We start from the raw sequence: 19958 nt of genomic DNA, 5'->3' as shown, positions 1-19958 counted from the left end.
TCTGTAGCCGCTCTGGGGCCAGGAATGAGCAGGGGATGCCTAGGTTTGCCAGAAAGTATCTCCCCCTCGAGGATCCTCCATGGCTGCTGCTGGGTGGCACCATTAGATTTCCATTGCCATGGCATTCCCTTTCTCCTTTTTTTTCCTCCTTGGCATCTTACACCAGCTCTGAGAATCTGGAGGCATGGCATATTTGGGGAACAGATATTCCAAGGCACATTGTGTTCCTCTGGAATGCCTGGATTTCCTCCTTGCTCCGTTGATCCAGAGCCCACTACGCTGAAAGCTGCAGCGACAGACTGCTGCTGCTCTCTGTGCTTGCAAAGCGTCACCCCAGCCATCAATATCTGTGTGAAGGAGGGAGCCTGATCTGTGGCATAGGAGGCAGAGAAAGGAAAAGACTGGAGTTACTGCCCAGGGGGTCAGGATGTCTGCAGGGGCTCACCTGCATTTGGGGCCGGGAGGGGGCCCTGGGGGCACCCCCAGAAGCCACAGAGGAAACTCTAGTCCATTAGCCAAGGTCGGTGTCTTTCAAGAAAGATTTACAGCAAGCGAAGGAGGAAGCTAAAGCCCAGCAGGATCAGCAGCCTGGGTGGTTTTCTCTATTGCTTCCTCCAGCTAATATTGAACAAAACCCCCCAGCAGGGGCAGAGGCAGAGGATGGGGAAGGGCAAAGGGCCTCTGCCGCCTCCTGCCCATGAGCAGGGGCTGCCTGCAGGATGTCCCCCACTGCTGGGGACGCAGGGGATGGGCTTTTCAAGGGCATCCTTCCCACAGAAAAATCGCAGCCCACACCGGTACTTTCTGGGAGACGTGGGATGCGGCACCCTGCTGCACTCCCAGCTGGAGCTGCTTGCTGCTGCCCAGCCACAGGTAAAGCTTGGGCTCGCTCCTCTGTGCTGTGCCTGGCCCGCTGCTTGCTTCTGCACAGAAATCACAGTGTTTCTTCCTATTTCTATGCTGTAAGACTGGGAAGGCAGGGGTGGTGATGCATGGATGTGCCTGCAATGTTTAATGCTTTTAAAAATGCACCCCTGCCTGTGTCAGCCTTTGGCTGTGCCTTCCCACCTGTGTGTGACAGGAGGGATGCCTGACATGCACAGAACCACTGCAGCGAGTGCCAGCTGCCCACGATTCACTTCCCAAATGGCTTTCCATCACCCTTGAGTCCCACCAGCTGCTCAGTGGGTTTGGGAGCCCTTGGCCAGGCAGCACCCCCCAGCAAAGCATGCGAGTGGAGGGGAGGGGTCCTATGGGAGCTGTGCAACCCCACGCAGATACCAGTCTTTGGCAGGAGGATGAGAAGCACCCATTGTGGTGAGGCTTGCAGCTCTCAGCTCGGACGCTGCTTGTCACCTTTAATTTGCACTGAAGGGTTGCTAAATCCAGAGATGAAGGCTTCTTGCTAATTAGTTTATTCTTTAAAGCAGCCTTTCAGGAGCAACTACATCAGCTGGGAAATGCTTCCTTCTTCCAGGGCTGCAGAGGGATGTCATTACTTCATTAGGTCAGCTAATGGAGCTGGAAAAAAACAAACCCATGTGCACACTCCCTCCTTGGCATCTCACAGAGATCAAAGCCTGGGTGAGAGCGCGGTGTCATGGGCTGGAAGCGGTGACCAAGACCAGCCCTCCTTCCCCTGGCACTTTCATTTAGGCTGCTGTGGGGTTTTGTCCCTGACCAGCCAGGGACCTGTGCACTACAGCCCTGCTTCCTCCCAGGACGCGACATGTTGCTCCTGCTGTGAGCACTGTAAAGAGCAGACTTACTGAGAAATCACATTAATTCCCAGGGCTACCTGGGATTCTGCGGAGCAGCATGAGAAATTTTGTGAAAGGCTGCTGGCAAATTGTGCATTTGAACAGATTCTGCAAATGAAATAGTGCTGTGAAATTTTTAGTTCCTTACTGGTTTTCTTCTCACTCTTTTTTTTCCTGTGCCCTACTCCCTTCTTCCCTTCTGTCCCCAGGGCCACATGGAGGCAGCTGCAGGAAAGCATGTCCACAGGGAGCAGGGGGGCACCAATGCTTTAGGAAGTTTTGGGTTGTTTTGTTTTGGTTTTTAGATTTGGAGAACATTGCGCAAAAAAAATGCTTTCCCCCAAAATTCTTCCTTTTCTAAATGCCAACATATGGCTACCTGCCACGTCAGAACGAGGTTTCTAACTGCTCCCAAACCTCTGCTAACTCTGAGTGACTTCCCCTGGTCACTATGAAACAGTCTCGTTGGGAACTCCTCACCCCTGCAAAGTCCCGGGGTGGCAGGGTACCTGCAGGTCTCAGCCTTTCCAACTCCACCAGGCGCCTTTTCCCAGCACGAGACAGCAATGCTGCGGTGGCACAGAGGGGCGAGGCTCCGAGAGCCTGGTGAGGCTGGGAAGCACTCGGCCCCTCATGCATCCCATCAGCAGAGTGGGAATCCTGGCGGTGCTGGACCAGCACAGAAGAGGAGATGTTTTCCCTCTTCGCAGCCTCCAGCTGCCTCTGGGAAGTAAAAGCTCATCTTTGTTTAAACTCCAGTGCACAGGAGCTCTCTGGTGCACCCTGGAGCCCTGCACCAACTCCCCGAAGGTGTTCAGCTGCCCAGGACAGCTTGCGAAAGCGCCCCGCTGCCCAGACATGCCTGCGCATACCTTTCATGAAAGTCTGGTTGCCTTGTGACACTGCCTAAAGCTTTTGTGTGGGCAGGGAGGTGTTCTGTGCCAGGCACGCTGCCGTTTGGGCCTTGCAGCCATACCCTGGCAGCTGCCCTCTGTGCTCTGACATGGACCATTTTCCACCTGGATTTTGGGTGCTGGATTCAGCCAACATCCCCAGGAAGGAGGGAGCTGGCCTGCATGGCAGGGATGGGAGAGCCAGACTGCTTGCTGGGGTGGCAGTTAGAGAGTGGGACAAGGTCCACCCAAACTGGTGGGGGCTCAGGGCTGTTCCCCTGTAGGAGGCCAGGGTGTGGGGAAGGGGCTACCTTCCCTCTGTCCCAGAGGTTTTAGAGCCGTACTTGGTGAACACAAACCTGGCTGAGGAAGCCCAGGGTCCCTCGACAGCAAAATGAGGTGATGTTAAAGGACAGAAAAACCCCTAAGTTGCTGCTGTGCCCTCAAAATAGCATCAGTTTCTCAGTTTGGTCCCTGTGCCATTTTGGTGTAGACCTGGTTGGTCAGTCCCTGCAGTGCTTCCCCCTTGCCCAGGCAGGCTTAGCTGGGGATGATGGTGCAGTGTGCCCAGCCTGCCTGCTCCCAGCCTTCTGCTGTGTCACCAGCCAGGAGAGGGGGAGAAGCTGCTCAGCTCGTGCCTGGATGTGTCCCCGTGGGGCTGCATCTGTGGCCCAGGAGGGAAAGCTGCTGGGCAGGGGGGTAATGGAGGATCCCTGCACAGACGCTGTGTGGGACAGCCCTCCTTCCAGCCAGCATAGGGTTTGCCAGGAGTGATGCCTTGGGCAACCACAGCTTTGGGTCCCTGCCCTCTCCATGTTGCTCTGCTCCTGTCTGGAAATGTGTTTGGGAGGACTGGGGGCGGTGGACAGGGAAGAGGTGAGTGCCTTACAGGCTTCCCCGGGGCTGGCAGAGATGCTGACATAAAACCGAGGGCTGATGGTCACCTGAGAGCCTGCAGCTGCCTGTCCCCCATGTCAGAGCCCTCAGTGGATTGGGGATGTTGAGGTGAAGCTGGGGAGGCTGCTTGTGGCTGAACATCTCTCCGTGGTGTCCCAGATGGTTTGTGCCACCAGCTGAGTAACACCCAGGAGGGCATCGGACAGAGGCTCCCATGGGACGGGGCAGAGGCTGGTGGTGACGTAGCCCAGGACAGGGCAGCTGGTGGCCAGGGCACACAGGGCAGAGGGGCGTGGGAGGGCAGATGTGCTGACAGTGGGTGCTCTGGGAGCAAAAATACCAGCTGGTCCCTAACTGTGGATGGTTCCTGGCAAAGCTGCTGTGTGCTGTTTCAAGAATTTTTCTCCCGTTGTTGCATTTGTTACTGGTGGACATTGTTGCCGTCACTGTTGATGCTGCAGCATGCTGACGAATGTGACTCTTGCTCATCGGGAGCACTGAGCTGGTGTCTGGTGTTCCCAGCTGCTGCCCTCTCACTGCGGTTTCCTCACATTGGCCCCATTGTGGCTTTACCGGGTCCCTGGCACAGCAGATGGGGGTCCGTGGGTCTCTGGTGAGGTACGGGCACACTTGAACCTAGAAACCCGTGCCTGAGAGATGACACAGTGCATCTACCTTGGCTTCTGGCCCTGCGACAGCCCTCATGTGTGCCCTGAGGGACAGGGAAAGTGGCTTTGGCATGGCAGAGACCAGCCCAGAAGCATCGAACTGTGCGCTGGCTCTGCGGTCAGGGCAGCCACCCCACTGAGCTGTGCGCATGTTATCAGCTGGACACTGCTGCTGCTGCAATCAAAGCTTTTGTTTTTTAATTGGGTGGAGAGTGGAAACCCGGCATCCCCTTTCTGTACAAACAAGAAAGATTTATTATCCAGGGGCCCAGCTCTCTGAATTGGACTAATGAAGCTCCTGCTCCTCTCTCATCTCATCTTTATTGCTGAGTTCTCCATGGAAATGGGCTGAGCATCGTCCCAGCGAGCCCCACGGCTGCCCCAGCAGCGCTGGCTCCATCAGGGCTGGGGTAGATGTGACTGAGGCTGCTCTGAAACGGCTCAGGGTCCCGGCTGGCAGAGCTGCTGGCCTGTCCCAACCACAGCGCAGGTCCCACTGGGTGGCTCTGCCTGCAGGGGAGGAGGGATGTGTGCCATGGGGCAGCTGTCGCACAAGTGGAAGGGCTCAGTCTTAATCAGAGGAAGGCAATTGGTGATTTCCATTCCTTTCCCTTCCTCGCAGACAGCTCAAGAAAACTCTGTTGTCCGTCAGGCTTGGTTTACCTTTTAAAAATGTTATTTCGAAATACCTCTGGAGGGGTCAGAAGGGAGCTCTGGAGTTCCTGCCTGGGTTGTTACAGCTTGCAAAACAACCCCATTGTCTAATTTCTTGAGGCTTCAACACAAGTAATCCGAGGAGTGAAGTGCTTCTCCCCCACGGAGCGTACCTGATGGCAGCCCAGCCCCGCAGACGGGACTGACTGCAGCTGAAGTTGTTTCCTCTCTGGCTCAGCTGCGGCCGTACGTCAAGCCGTGCCCCTACCACCGCGGCGAGCGGTGCCTGGTGCCTGGATGCTACTCTAGAGGTCAGCAAGCCCTGCTGAAGGCTCAGCTTCTGCCTGGCACAGCTGATGCACAGATGCATGACAACCAGAAAGGCTCGCTCTCTGGTCCCCATTTCTTTAAACTACAAGGAAGGGAAGATTTCCACAGGTGGGGACCTGGGGGCTCTGCAGTCTCTCCTGGCTCTGCTCCAGGTCGCCTCCCTGTGCTCTGGCTGCCTCAGCTGCTGAGCCCTGTCCCCTCCCCAGACTGTGAAGGTGCTCGGTGCTTAAAGGATGGGTCAGGTCTTTGCTTCCAGGTCTCATGTAAAACCGCAGGGCAGGTCCCTGGTGCTCTCGGCTGCCTGACATTGCTGCTTCGATGCCTGTTGACATCTAAGGGACACTGGGACAAAACAGGAGAGCTGCATGGCAGGCTCTGGGCTGTGCTGATTTACAAGGGATTTCCACTTTTCCCTGTTTACTCTCTGGATTGCCTTAAGTACATCAGTGATACCGTGGGACCCCTGGGGACCCCAGGAGTGAGGAATGCCATTGCTGCCTGAGCTCCTGCCTGCTGCTGGCAGCCCCTGCTGGTCCTGATGTCCTGGTCCTGCCACCAGCCCAGCCCAGGGCTGGTATCTCCACTGCGCCCAAACCAGTGTGACAGGGCTGCCATTTGGGAGCCCTGACACGCGCAAACCTCCAAGCCAGCGCTTGAACCTGGCTGGAGGTGAAGGTGATGATGATCCTCCTCCCAAGGCAGGATAATGACTTGCTTGGACCCTCCTTGCATGCTTCTTGGTCCATCGCTCTCAGCAATTAGCCTTGGGAGTGGCTGGGGAGTAGTTTCTCTTGTTTGTTCTTTCTCACGGGAGTTTCACATCAGAAGCTCTTCCCCGTAATTTGCTCTGATGTGTCTCTTTGCCCCAGCTGAACCTGTGTGGCAGCCGTAACCTCACCTGCCCACAGGTCAAGATGAGTAAAATGCTGGTCCTGCCATAAAGCCAATGTTGGCAGTGGGTGTAAGGGTCCACAGAGTTTAAGGTGCGGCTCTTCCCTGCTGCTTATAAGGAGCCCTCTGCTTTCCAGAAAGTGCTCTTCTCATCTTCATACAGCAGAAGTACCTCTAGTGCTTGAAGAGTGTCTTGCAAACAGATGCAGTGACACATGCTAGCGTTATTTCTTTTTCATCCTGGGAGAATTAATGATACCTGAAAATTAATTTTGATTAAGAACTAGTGTGTCACAAAGTGTTTGGGATTTTTTTTTTAAATGAGGAAAAGCCCAGCTATCCCAAGCTGGTGCCTGAGCCAGTCCTCTGAGCATCTGAGGAGATGAAATCAGCACTCCTGCTACAGGAGCAGGGGAAACTGAGGCAGACAGGGGTAAGAGGAGGTTGGGGAGGCCGGTGCTGGAAGGAGAGCATGCAGTAGGACAGAGACCTCTGTCCAGCAGCATGGTGTGCAGTCACAGAGACCTGCCAGGGGTCAGCTCAGGGACCCTCTTTCTTACCTCTGCTCAGCCACGCTCAGCTCCCTGCATCTCTCATCGCCCAGAGCTGCCGCGATACTGACGGGCAGTGCTGAAGGCTGTGGCAGTGACGGCGCCAGGTGGAGCTGAGGCGGGAGCACAGCAGGTTTGTCTGGCAGAGCTGGTGTTTGACAGAGGTGACTAAAAGTTTCGGTGGTTGACGTTCAAAACCCCTCCTCTGGATGCTTTGCTGTGACACCCCAAAACCTCCCTTCCCCCATGAGCAGCTGCTGGGGGCTGCTTCGATCAGAGCCCTGAGGCAGCGCGGCACACGGTGCCATGCTGGCATACACAGCCACGCCGGGTGCTGTGCTTGTGCCGCGCTGCCCAAACCATGTAACCAAATGCTGTAGGTGCCCTGAGCGGTGTCTGGTATGTTCCTGCCGACCCTGAGTGGAAACAGGCTGGAGCTATGGGGTGAGAACATTGCACCCATTGGCATGTTTCTACTTTTAACATGTTAAAGATCATGTCTGTAACCTGCTCTAATTTTAAGCTGCAGTATATGTGCGCCGAATTCCCAGCACGGAAGAATGAGTGCAGGTGTAAAATTAGATGTATTATTTATGGGCTGGCGGTTACCAGTGCTCCATCACTAAAAAGTGCAGTGCTCATTCATGTCGGCACTTCTGCCTCCCATGCTTCATACCAATACTGATTTCTTCCCACCCCAGGATTAGCCTGCAGTCAAAATCTTGTTATCCAGGCAGAGGTTTATAGGGAAAGGACACTATTCCTGCGTTTAGGAATTGGTCCATATTAGCATCAGTTAAACATAGTAGCCTTTCATTCTCAGTCACTTTGGCTGGCAAGAGCTAGGAAAGCACGCTTAATCATTGACTGAACGAGTATAAATTATGTGTTTCCAGTCTCTGCCACAGCTGGAGAAAAGATTATGTGAAATAACTAACATGGAAATGTTAATCAGCATTAGCTGTAGTCCAAATTCCATTAAGAGGAATGCTAAATACAGAGGAGGAAAGTGCTCGGATTAGGGTGGCTTGGCAGCGGGCTCTCTTCCTTGATGTTTTGGTCTTGTGCTCCAGCATTTAAACTTCTATTTGAAATACAAGTAATTTTCTCTCCCTCATCAGTACCAACAACAAAAATGTCAAAATATACAGCAGCTGTAAATCAGTGCAGTGATATGTGCAGGCAGCCTGGAGCACTCTTCTGAGGACACATTAAAGCAGCAGCTTGTTAGTGTTAGCATAAACATTCCTGCTAAGGTCTGATCAGCGGGGTTTGGCATGCCAGAAACTTGTGTCATGGAGAGGCAGGCAACTGAATGGGTCTGCATGAAAGACAGTCAGCCTGGATGGTTAATGGGACTCTGAAAGTACACTCGCTTGTTCTCCAGGCCTGAATGTGCAAACCAGGACACAGATCTTATTGTGCAAGCAGAGCACGTCCATGTGGACCTGTTGATTTCTCTGAAAACCACATTTTGCTGCAGGCGTTGCCTTGCTGTGCAGAAGTTTGTGGAAGGAAAGGCTTTGTGCCTGAATGTGATCTCCTGAGCTTCTGATATTTTAACACACAGTTATTATTTTGTATTAGACTATTCCGTTGCTAGTTTCAATGCTTTTCACTACTTGCTTTATCCTGACTCTTGTTTACCAAGTCTTTGTAGTTAGTATTTCTGAAGTTACTCAGGCTCCACCTGTTTTCATGCAAGTTGGAAATGTGGGGAGGAGGTGGCCAGGGAGCTGTCTGCTGTGGAGTGGAACATGATGTGGGGGAAATCCTTACAGCAGAGTTTGCCCCACTCCAGCAAAACTGGAACTGAAATGGATTGGCCTGTGCTTCTAGCCCCCTTCCACACGCTGTGCCGGGCTGCCTGGGCTCTCCAGGGGAGGTGGAAAGGGAGCAGTGCCCTTCGATCGCACACACGTGCTCAACCCCTGCTGTACAGCTGATTGTTCCAAGAGGCACTTGCTGCAGAGGCCACTCCTGAATGCCTCCCAGGCTGTATGCAAGGGGGAACTTGGAAGCCGAAGCTGCCTGTTAGCCCGACAGAGGTTATTTTATCCATGGAGTTACAACGCAGAATGCTCACTCTACTTCAGTAACGGAGCACACAAGTATGAGCGAATAACAAAATCCAAAAGAGATGAAGGCTGACACTGTTTAGCAGGGCTGGAGTCTCACCAGGTAAAATAAGCCCTGAACTTAGGCACTAGGAGCAGAAGTTGCCCATGTAGCCAGGGAAGCAAGCTCTTCAAGGCCCAGTGAGCAGCCCGTGTGGGATGCTCAGAGGCATATGCGCTCTCCTGGGGGAGCTGCGCCATCCCGGCAGTGCTGGGAGAGCTCTTGACTGTCGAGACAGTGTCTGGTGTCTGCTTTGAGTGCACCCTGGCACTTGGCACATGCAAAAGCATGTGAAAGGGGCAGAGGAAAGGCCTGTTTTCAGAGTAGTTCTCAGGCTGTTTGGATGCTTTGACCCATGGGTATTTTATTTTCTGCTCTCTTGAAATGACAAAACTTTGAGAAATCCATCCTTGAATAGCTCTTGCAGCACTGCAGCACAGAGAGCAGGCTCACGTTACCCAGCTGCTGAACCGAACAGGCAGGTATTTCAGGCAGCCTCTCTCTGCCTGGTGGCTTTGTCCAGCATGCTGCAGGGAGGCACAGGAATTAGGACACCGTGTACCTGCCACCTTCTTCCAGGACTGCTCCAAGGGCTGAGGCCTCTGCTCTACAGCTAGATCAACTCCTGGATTACAGATTACAGTGTACAGATTGCTGTCTAGCATAAACCAAAACTCTTTTCCAGAACCAAATCACATTCACAGGAAATTCACACCCCATTTGCCATCAGCCAGCATCCAAGAGGGAGCAGTAAATGCAGGCAGAAGATTTGTTTTGCAGGAGTATCGTGAAATCAGCAGGTGCAGGAACTGCGAGCTGACAGCTGTGTGCCAACCTTGCAGGTCACCCCAGGCACTCCTGCTCTCCCTGCGTTACCCCAGGGCATTGCACATCCCGCAGCCACCTCCCCTTTCTCCTCTCCTGCAGCTCCCTTCTTGCTCCCTTTGTGAACCCCAGGCTGCCCCTGGTTTTACTGTTGCAGGTTCAGCTGCTATCTCAGCACAAGGCAGGATTTCAAACTCTGCTGTTTTCCAGCTGATCAGACCAGATGGAGAGCAAAGTATGGCAGAGATAATGAAGCTATTTTGCAAGGCCTGGAGAGCTGTGTGGTGTTACTCTGGCTTCAGGAGACGCTGCTGTTCAGGATTATTGTGGGAGACGCTGTGGTTGCTATTATTACATTGCAAATCCATGCCTGGCTGGTTGCTAACCTGGGACCCTGCTTGCTTTGCTCATCAACCTAAAAATGCATCAAGGATCTCTCCTGTGCTGACAGGCGTTCCCCAGAGGGGACACAGTGTGAGGGAGCTACTGAAGGTCAAGGGGCTTCGGTTTCACTGTGGATCCCTTTGAGTTTAAACAAGGCTCGGAGCTGTTGATGGTCCAGCCCCAGACATCATACACATAAGGATAAGAAGCTTAGGAAGAGCCTTCCCTTTGCTACTGACTCCACAAAGTTAAAGCTTTGGAAACCGCAGCTGATGTTGCCTAGGTACTCTGGTTTCCAGTGTAGCCAGCCAGCAAATCTCCAGTCAGGATGGAGGATGGGCTAATGACAAACAGCTATTTGAGATGTTTTCCTCTGAACTGGGCTGGCTCCTCATATACAAAACATCGTCTCCCTGAAGACCTGTCTGCAGCTCTGCTAGTGTTCAGATGGATTTGCACACTATACATTCCCACAGACACACATTTTTCTCTCTCTTTCACTGCAAACAAATCAGTTGTTAAACCAGAGCATGGTTACTCCCTGGCTAGTCTGTTCTATCAGATGCAGGAAGGCATTCAGGTCTGGTTAAGTTCCTTTTGATCTTTACATTCCTCTAGGCTCCTTATCACTTCTCTTTGTCCCTTCTATTTGTCTGTCCTCCCTTTACCCGTATTTATGGTAAGGCTGATTGTGACCAAATCAGTTCATGAGTGACAGGGCTTTGTCTTGCCATTGCTATTTCGCTCAGTACAGCCCCAGAAGCATTGGTCCAGGCACAGAGCTTACTGGTGTTCCCTTTGCCTCTGCTCTGAGCAGTCAGATGCGTGGCTGCTGGGCAGCAGGTCAGTTTAAGAACCTGCCAGAGTGAAACAGCCCCTGCAGCTCTCCTTCAGCTCTCTGCTGTAAGCCAGCCCATGGATGAGGTGCTTTTCAGGGAGTGCTTACAGGATGAGTTCAGGATCTCCAAGTTTCCAGATGCTTGTTTCATGTTTTCTGCCTCCACAGCCGTTCCTGAACTGCTTTGCTAATCCACTGGACCTTGTGGGGCTACCGCGGGCTCTTGGTCTGCACGCTGCTGTTTCACTCTCCACAGATTTACCCAGGGTACTGTGGCATCCCGGGGGGCCCCCAGACAGAAGCTGCTGTGTTACAGGAGCTGCATTATCTAATTGAAGCTCCTGCCTACTATTGCTGATAAACACAGGCAGCAGAAAACCTTACTTTTGGTGGTGGTGTGGGGAACCAGAATCTAGCGCTGATGATTTCCTGATGTGTGTGTGAATGCGAGAAGATTTTGGTATCCCTTGCACCTACTTCTGTTTCTAATTCTGGCTACACAGCATTTACATCCTCAACTATGACCATAGTGTGTGTTACACACAGTTCAATCGCAGCTTTCTGGGGGAACACCGCAGTCTGTCATGCTGCCTTTAGTTTCACTTGGAAATTCAGCTCCTTTGTGCTTATTGGAATGCGCTGCTTAATTAATGTAACTTATGACACAGATGCTGCAGACCACAGTGTTAAAAACACAGGCTTACGGGCTGTTTCTCAGTGCTGTTTCTTCATCACCATTTCACTTCTCTGAAAACATATTTGCTTTCTCTCAGCAACAGAGGTGCTTGACAAGGCTTGGAGACCCAAGATAAGATGCTTTCACATGCACATCTTACCAAGCAATATTTCAAAATCTTCCCCTTACAACGGGAACTAGAGTCCCATGAAAACTGTTAGCCACTTTCTTGCAAACACGTGGTAAAAACTGAGGAGCTGTTCTGTCTTAGTCTTCATCCACAACCTGAGCTTTACCCAGTCTTGCTGCCAAAACAGATTCCCTTCCTTTGGGGTGTGATCTTCTTTTGGGGTGTGTTTTAATCAGTAACGAATGCACAGGACAGCTTGTTCTGTTGGCTGGCTTGGAGGTAGGCAGCAGCCCTAGTTTCTACACCCACTTCTGACCTGACGTACGGCTTTGGAAAGTTGTATCCCACCTGTTTCCATTCCCACTGCTGCCCTCCTGGTTATGCACGGGCAGTCTGTCATGACACGCTCAGTCTGGGCACTGTGCTTCATGTGCCGGACTGAGTGTTTCCTGTGACTGTCAGGCACTGTTCTGAAATAGCCGCTAGCAATAAGCCAGAGCAGCCAAGTTGGCAGCCGAGCTTTTGTCAAATCCGGCTCCCAAGAGGCTGGCACACGCTTTGTTTTTTCCTAAGCTCGGCATCGTGCCAGACTGGTTCAGGAGCACAATGTGTAAACACTGGCTGCATGGAGGTTTCCGTCTGAACATGTTTTCTCCCTTCTCCCTTTCTTGGAACGCAGAACCTGCCTCTGCCAGATGCAGCGCATCCAGTGGTGAGCTTGCGCATGAGACAGGGTGTAAGATGCCCTAAGAGAACAAGGCCTTGCTGTACCCCTGCAGTGAAAACTGTGACACTTCATGAGTTCAAGAGCAAAAGAAGATAAAATTATATCCTACTCCATGCATGTGCCTGGCATGGAGATTAATTCATTTGGATGGTTAAGACAGCAAGTGATGCAGAAAGTGGCTGGGTAATTTAATGACCCAGGTAGAAATGGAAAGCGAGGAGCACGTTTCCCTTTCAGTCATGTTGGGGTTTGATTTTTATGTCCTGTTACAAAGTGACTGAGAAGCCAAATGCCTGGAGAAGTGTAATATATTCAGACTGATCTACTTTTCTATCTTATAAAATAGCTAAGAACCTAAGTTTGTTGAGACTCTTATTGGAGACAGATGTTGCCATGTGGTGGTTTGTTTAGAGGGTGCTCCCCAGCCAGCTCCCTGTGTGGCTGCAGGGAAGATGTCACCAAGCATAGGTGGAGGTCCTGGAATCACAATCCATACAGAAACCCACGCTCAGCTGTCTGCTGCTCACGAGCTCAGAAGGTTGGTATCATCTCACTTGGTGTGCATGACCACCTAGCTTTGTGCTAGTTTGTGAGTCCGATTCAAATACTTCTTGAACTCTGACTGCAGGTAGGAGAATTGCACAAATGGTGCTCCTCTAAGAAAGCAGGAACGCAGGCTTTGGTAACTCTGAAAAAACCTCCACCACGGTGAAGCTATTCCTTCCTCCTATCTCACTGTACAGTTTGACTCCAATTAGTTTGTCTCGACTGCTAGACGTGCAGGCCAACACTGCTTCTATTTCAGGGGAACTTGCCAGAGAATAATTAGATTCCAGGCCTGTAAAAGGACCAGCCAGCAGATTTTGTGTGCCATTAACTGAGTACTTATCACACAAACATTGTTGGAATAAACATACCCTTTGTTGTGCTGCTGTAAGTGACGGTTGTCACAAAAATGAAATGTTTGAGCAGATACAGAGCGTGATAGTTTCTGAGCGACATAAGCTGCTTGCTTAGATCAGATTTTAGCCATGGTTACTGAAATGGCACTAAGTGTGTATCGGTGCACGCAGCTCTGCCATGCTCAGCAGTACTTTGGCAGTCCCCGTGGCTGGCCACCCATGGCAGTGGGGAGTGTGACAGCAGCTACCGTGTACAAAGTATTGCTGATGCATGAGCATGGGCATCCACCAAACCCCAAGCTGGTGTACAAGGAGATGTATAGTCAGCATCTTTGTCCCAAAGAAACCTGTGGTTTGAAGGATAAAGTCAGAAAGAAAGAAATAAGTGGAGTTGGGGAGGTAGTGGAACAATCTCCAGCCAGAGCTCCATATTTCCATTCAGTCTCTGTTTGTCAGCAGTGAAGTGACCTTATCTAACCACCCTCAGGTTGTGCTCTATTGTTTGTGCCCACGCAGAGCAAAGACAAGCCATAGCAGATTGGCTTGTATTGGCTCATATCACTTGCAAGAGAGCTGGGAGAAAGTCTAGCCAGACAAGTAGGAATGAGGCGATAGAAGCCAAAAAACAGAGTGATGGTGCGAGCACACTGCAGAACAAATGAGGATATATCTAGCTAACAGGCAGAGAGCGGATGGGATGTGGAGAGGAGTGATGTAGTGGGAACTACATGCCAAGAATCTTAACAGCAGCAGCTTGAATTAATTTGGAGAGCAAAGTGAGAAGTCCAGAGAAAAAGGCTGTAGTAGTTGTGTCCAGAATCAGGGAATAGTTTTGGCACCATGGTCAGAGGAAGGGCCAGAGCATGGCCATCTGTCCAGACTGAGTGCTGCTATGGACTGGCTTGGACTGGAGAGTCAAAGGTGAGAGCTGCAGTACATGCTGCTGAGGCAGTAAGATTAGCTGGGTTCCCTCCTGAATCTGTACAGCCTGGATGCCAGTCAAACGTACAAGTCAGCCCCTAGTAATTTAACGTGAAACATCTTGTTCTTGTGCTGACACATGCAGCACTAGTGCTGAAAGATGGTGTTCAGATAGCGAACTTTCTGCTTTGACAGAAGTGAAAAAAGGGGAAGGCTCCACTCTGGCTGACCTGGCTCATCGCACTTACCCTGCACAGAGCTGGCTACTGAGAAACATGGTATGAATGGGACAAGCTTCACCCATGATCAGCTCCAGCCAGAGAAAGCTGGTTCACAAGGCAGACGCAGTCCTCTTACTGCGGTGGGTGCTGAGCCTTCAGAAGGGCAGACACCCAGCTGGTTGGTGCAAACATATGTATTCATGTGATCATCTAGGGACAGGGAACAGCACTGGAAATGGTTGAGCACTCAGAACTGCTATGTGCAGCTTCTCGGCACTGACATGATAGCAAGGAGTTATTTTTAAATTTCGGCTTTCCCTTGTACTGGAGTGACTCAGAAGGAACTTCCTTTAAACAACAGAAATTTGGTGGAAGGAGGAGAAAGCTACTGCTGTTAGCTTGGCTCTGAAAGTCAGAGAGTATTTTGTAAAGCTGAAATTTTTGGTAATAAAAACTTACTTTTAATGAACCAACTATTTTCTGCGGCAACTTGGCAGACAACGGTTCTGATTTGAGCAACTCAAACCAGTTCATCTGCCCCAGGTTAGACTGGTGCTGGGGCTTAGCTTTGCGCTTGGATTTGTGAGTGGACAGGAACACGGCTGTCTCATGTTTGTGCAGATCCTTACTCAAACACCCTTTCGAGGTGCTGTGGCTTGGATGCGCTCTAGGAATTTGCTTTTTCAATCTTGTACCTTCAGCTAAAGGAAACCACTGCTTGTATTGCCATGGGTAGAAAATAACCAGAGAATCCTGATCTCACCAGCTTCCAGCTGCTGCTGTCGTTTTACCCACTGCATCACTTTTTTGCCAGGGTTCAAAGGGGACTTAGAGGCCTTTGAGAGCTGAAGTGGTGCTGGCTGACTGAACGACAGAGGTGTTGAGAAGTGTTGGCTTCTGCTCTGAGGAGATGCTGGTCTTTGAGCTTCTCTCAGTACCCTGAAAGCGTGGAGGCATCCACAGGGGGAACGGAGGTGGTTCCTGAAAGGAGGGAGGTTGCCTGAAAGCCTGGCTCTTTAAGGAGAACCCCAAACCCGTTAAATGGCATTCAGAGCACGAACATAGTTTCTCCAAAGAGTTCAAATCTCGACTTAATCCCTTTTAGAGGAGGTTAAGCTGGAGGCTAGGCTGCTCTGGGGAAGGTTTTCATTTTGGAGCATGCTGGTGCTTCTCAGCAACCCCAATGTGCACAAAATGATAGTATATAAAGGCACCGGTTTCCCTCTCAGCAGGTCACCTATAGAGAAAGTGTTTGAATACATGGTTTGCCTGAAGTGATTAAAAAGCAGTGACATTTATCTCAAGCTCTTCTTATATTACATACTTTGATTGAATAGCTCCAATCCACCTGTAATAATCAAAGTTCTAAGAGTTTAAATGCAACCCATGGGTTGTAATTAGTCTCAAAACTGTGCATGACCTTAAACTTCCCAGTGCTGTGCCACTGTGTGTGACAGGGCTGTGAGTAATGTGATGAAAAGGAGATGCTAAATAGACTTCGGCCTGAACAAAGCTGTGACCAAAACAAGCAAACTGCCACCCTCAGACATTCCTTATGCAGAAGCAGAGTTAATTACATTGTTCTAAATGCTGCCTCTACTCAGCTTGTAAGATCTCTTGCAAATAAACATCTCCTTTATTAAGAGGGAGGATGTTTGCAAAGCCAGCGATCCGTTTGCATATTCTGCCCCTGGCAAGCATGCGCCAGGCTCCTACCCGCTCCCTCCTGCCACCAGGCCTGGGAGCTCTGCCCTCCCTCCCCACCCCGGCAAGCCCGGCGGTATGGAGGCGGCGTATTCCCGGGGGCAGGCCCGCACGGCAGGGCAGCCCTGCCCGGGCCCCACAGCACAGCACGGCACGACACGGCACTGCACTGCACTGCACAGCAGGGCAGCCCTCTCTGTGGTGCCTCTGAGGTGCTCCCTGGCGCCAGAGCGGCGTCAAGTGCCGCTGCCCCGCCCGAGGCGCGCCCCCTGGCGGGCGGGCGACTCCGCAGGGCCAAAGCTCCACCTCAACCACACCACTCCCGCCCACACCCCCTCAGGCGGCCCTTAAAATGAGGAAGTCCCTCCCCCTATTCCGCCTGCTGATTGGCCGCGGCTCCCGAGGGGCAGGTGGTGATTGGTTGCGACTCCCCGGTGGGCGGGGCGGCGGGCAAGGGGTGCCGCGGCGGGCGGGGGTCGGCTCGTCCCGGCCGTGGCGGCGGCGGGTACGCGTCGCGGGGCCGGTACCGACCGACCGGCCGGCCCGCCCGCCCGGGGCCGCGCCATGAAGAGCCTCAAGTCCCGCCTGAAGAAGCACGAAGCGGTCATCGGGGGCAGCGCGGTGGGTGTGGGCAGGGCTGGGCCGGGGGTAGAGGGGAGGGAGAGGTCCCCTCAGAGGCCGGGGGGCGTGCGTTGGCGGGCTGAGGGCCCGGGGGCTCCCGTGAGGGCGGGCTGGGGGCTGCTGAGCTCTGGTGCTTTGGGGGCTGAGCTCCCCGGGGGTTCCCAGGGGATGGGGCCGTGGGGGCTGAGCTCCCCGGGGATGGGGCCGTGGAGCCGAGCTCTGCGGGCGGGCAGCGGGCATGCGGCTCCGTGGGGATGTAGGCTCGGACAGGGACCTCCGCGGTGGAGGGTGGGCTCTGCTGGGGCGTGCTTGGGCGGTAAGGCTGGGGAGCTGAGGGGTGATCTCTGGGGTTGGATAGGGCAGGGGGGCTTTGGGTCTGGGGGGTGCTCGGGGGCTGGGCTGGGCTGTGAGGAGCAGAAGGGGCCGGGCAGGTGGGCGCTGCGAGGGGACAGAGCACAAGGAGCCGCGGGGCTTTGGTGGGGGCGGAGAGCGGGAAAGAGGATCAGCGGGGTCTGTGGGGAGCGAGCTGTCGGGGGTAGCTCCACGGCTGCCCCCCGGCCCACGGGAGAGCTGGGCTTCAGCGAGTTGGGGGTCTGCTGTGGGAGTGGGGGTCCCTTGGGGGTGGAGTGCAAGGGCTGAAGGGGCAGGCAGCGAGCCCCCGGCGGGGTCTGTGCGTGGGGAGAGGCACAGCGGAGAGGGGATCTCTCAGGGCTGGCGTGGGGGTGAGAAAGCGCACCACACCTGGCACCCAGCCTCCTGTTCAGGCTGCCCCAGATGACCTGCAGCTCGGAAAACAAGCATGCAAACGCATGTTACCTCTGCTTTCTGTTCGGCTTTCTGGCTCCAGCAGAAATTAACACCTTTCTTCCCCCCTCCCTGCCCCCGTAAGAGCCTTGGGAGCCAGTGCTGAGCTCTGACTGGCACCCTGCCCTGGGGCTTGCCCAGATATGCGAGCATGGCGTTGTCAGTGGCTTGTTCAACATTAGTAATTTCTGTGGCAAAATCAGAGCATTTATCCCAGTGCACAGGAGGAGGATTTGCTTGGAAAGTGGATAAAAAGCTTTCAAAGTGGCTAGGGGTTTGAAAAAAACACACAGATGTGGTTTCTGATCATCCAGTCTGGAAAACTGGGCTTGGGGGAGACGCAGCCTCTGGAAGTGAGGTACCTTTGTACTGGTGCGGTTGTGTCTTGCTCTCTATGGCTTCCAAAATGTAGGCTAGTGTTAACTAAGTTTAAATGGCTCTATTGGTTTTTATTTTTACCTCATTCAGATGACTTTTTGTGAGAGAAGTCTCTGAGGAAAGTTATATTTGGAAATTACTTTGGTAAATAATCTTTAATTGTGACCATTCAGTGAATGCTTCCCTGGGAGTCTGCTGTGGCAGTTGCACACCTAAGCTGCTTTGCTAAACTTGCCGCTGGCTACGTGGAACAGCGGAAAAGGGCAGGTTAATACGACACGCTGACTTTTGTCGGTTGTCTTTTAAGATATTAGCTATCTTTAAAATAATCCTACACGTTTGCCTTGGATCTGAAGCTATTACTTGAAAATAATAGCTCATTTGAAAGATATGTAGATATTCAGGCTTGTAAACTGCTGACTGAACTCATTGGACAAAATGACAGCTCCATGTAGAAGTGCATCATCGTGCTGAACACTTCACTGTGCAAAGGAGTGATTCAGAAGTCTGTTATGATAATTTGGCTGGCACTGATTTATGTTATTCATTAGTTGTCCTATACTTTAAAATTGTTTATTATTTCAAAGTAAACCTACAATAATCAAATTTCAACAAACACTGACAGCATCCATATTTTTTGAATAGATACGGAGATTTTGCACTTCCATAGGTGGAGGCTCAACAAGCATTCCTTTCAAAGTAGGTTTGAGCAGTCTAAATACTTTAAGAGCTGAAGTTATTCTAAAATATATGAAGGGAAATGACTTGAAGTGTGATCCTTTAAAAAATGGGTTTTGTACCCATGATGTACTTATTTCTGCTACTTATTGCATATCTTGGTTACATGATCACTCCACTGGCTAATAGAAAAACTTATAACCTTTTGTGTGGGAGGAAAAAAGTTTATCCACATAGGTGGGTGTGAATAGTGAAGCTGAAGGTTGGGGGGATGATTGGGTAAAGCCATATCTCTGTTTCCAACTGCTGGGGAAGGAGGGGAAGTGGGCGGGAATCCTGCCAGTGTGAGCTCTATAGATCCTGCTTGAAATGAATGTAAAAGAGTTGCCTGTTTGAGAAACTTCATCCCTCTCTCCTGTCCCCACCCAGTGCTGTTTCCTGGGGGGTGGAAAGAAGCTTAATCCCTTCATGCTTCTGAAAATTTTCCTCCAGGTTAAGATAACAGTTATGTGCCTTCTGTCTTCTCGTGGTGATCTTTTGGAAGCTGCTTTATTACTTTGTGATGGAGGGAAGCCATGAAAAGCAGCAGAAAGTAGAAACGGTAGTTATTACCAATTCCACAATTATCCAGAATATTGTGTCTGAAAATGGAATTATCTGGTTTTGCCAGTTCCAGCTGGCTGATGGTGCTTGGAAAATAATCTAAGCAACCTGTTCAGTAACTTCAGTGCTCTGAATAGTGAGACAAATGCCTGTCATTTGCAGTAGTGTAGGCTGGAAACTTTGACACCGGGTTCTGTGTAGTATGAAGCCTTGAGGGCATGGTCTTCACTTTGTAGGAGATGATGCCTCATTCACCAACATTTACAAAGTAGATTTTAATTAATGTAGTCGATCTTATCTGGGTGACCACAGCAGCACGCACTACTAGTGTTTCTGAAATACATGCTGATATTATAAGTGTAGATCTGTGATCCAGTTTGTGATTGGGAAATGTGTTTTTCCAATAAAGTTAGAAATTCTGTCTGTAGTTGTATATAGAAGAAGCAAATATGAAATGCTCATTGGTTTGTTTTTCTTGAGAAGATGGCTGGGGAAAGATTGGTTTCTTGTTCTACAAAGTTATTTTTGTTTCAGGCCTTTGTTAATTGACTTTCCTTAGTGTGATTCTAACTGTTGGCCTCTGTGGTGGGGGGAAACATTACCTGCTTATTTCTTTAACACTTAAGAAATAGCTGTGGAGGTGTTCTGTTAAATTTGAGGTGCCTTATCTTATTAATGTAGGGGTTTTAACCTTTCTGCCCTTTGTGATGAGGTCTGGAATTCAGGGAAGGGGGCTTCTGGACTCCTTGCCAGAGCGTGGCTGCTTACATGAGATTCTTGGCAG

The 19958-nt window shown here is 51.5% G+C and overlaps 1 protein-coding gene across 6 annotated transcripts in view; it reads left to right on the top strand.

Annotated features, from left to right (window-relative positions):
* The window catches only part of UACA (uveal autoantigen with coiled-coil domains and ankyrin repeats), a 54674-nt gene that overhangs the window by 4491 nt on the left and 30225 nt on the right, over positions 1-19958 (top strand). The window contains exon 1 of one of the 6 annotated variants that reach the window (XM_080395003.1): positions 16541-16711. The exons of the other annotated variants lie outside the window; for them this stretch is intronic. Coding sequence (XP_080251129.1) covers positions 16655-16711 — 57 coding nt within the window. The 5' untranslated portion in view covers positions 16541-16654. Of the gene's footprint in view, positions 1-16540; positions 16712-19958 lie in introns of those variants that run through there. 6 annotated transcript variants of the gene reach the window in all.

This window comes from Falco punctatus (assembly GCF_963210335.1).
Source record: "Falco punctatus genome assembly, chromosome: 7".
Classification (NCBI taxonomy): domain Eukaryota; kingdom Metazoa; phylum Chordata; class Aves; order Falconiformes; family Falconidae; genus Falco; species Falco punctatus.
Note: the sequence above shows the minus strand (reverse complement) of the source record. Positions and strands in the feature narration are given on the sequence as shown.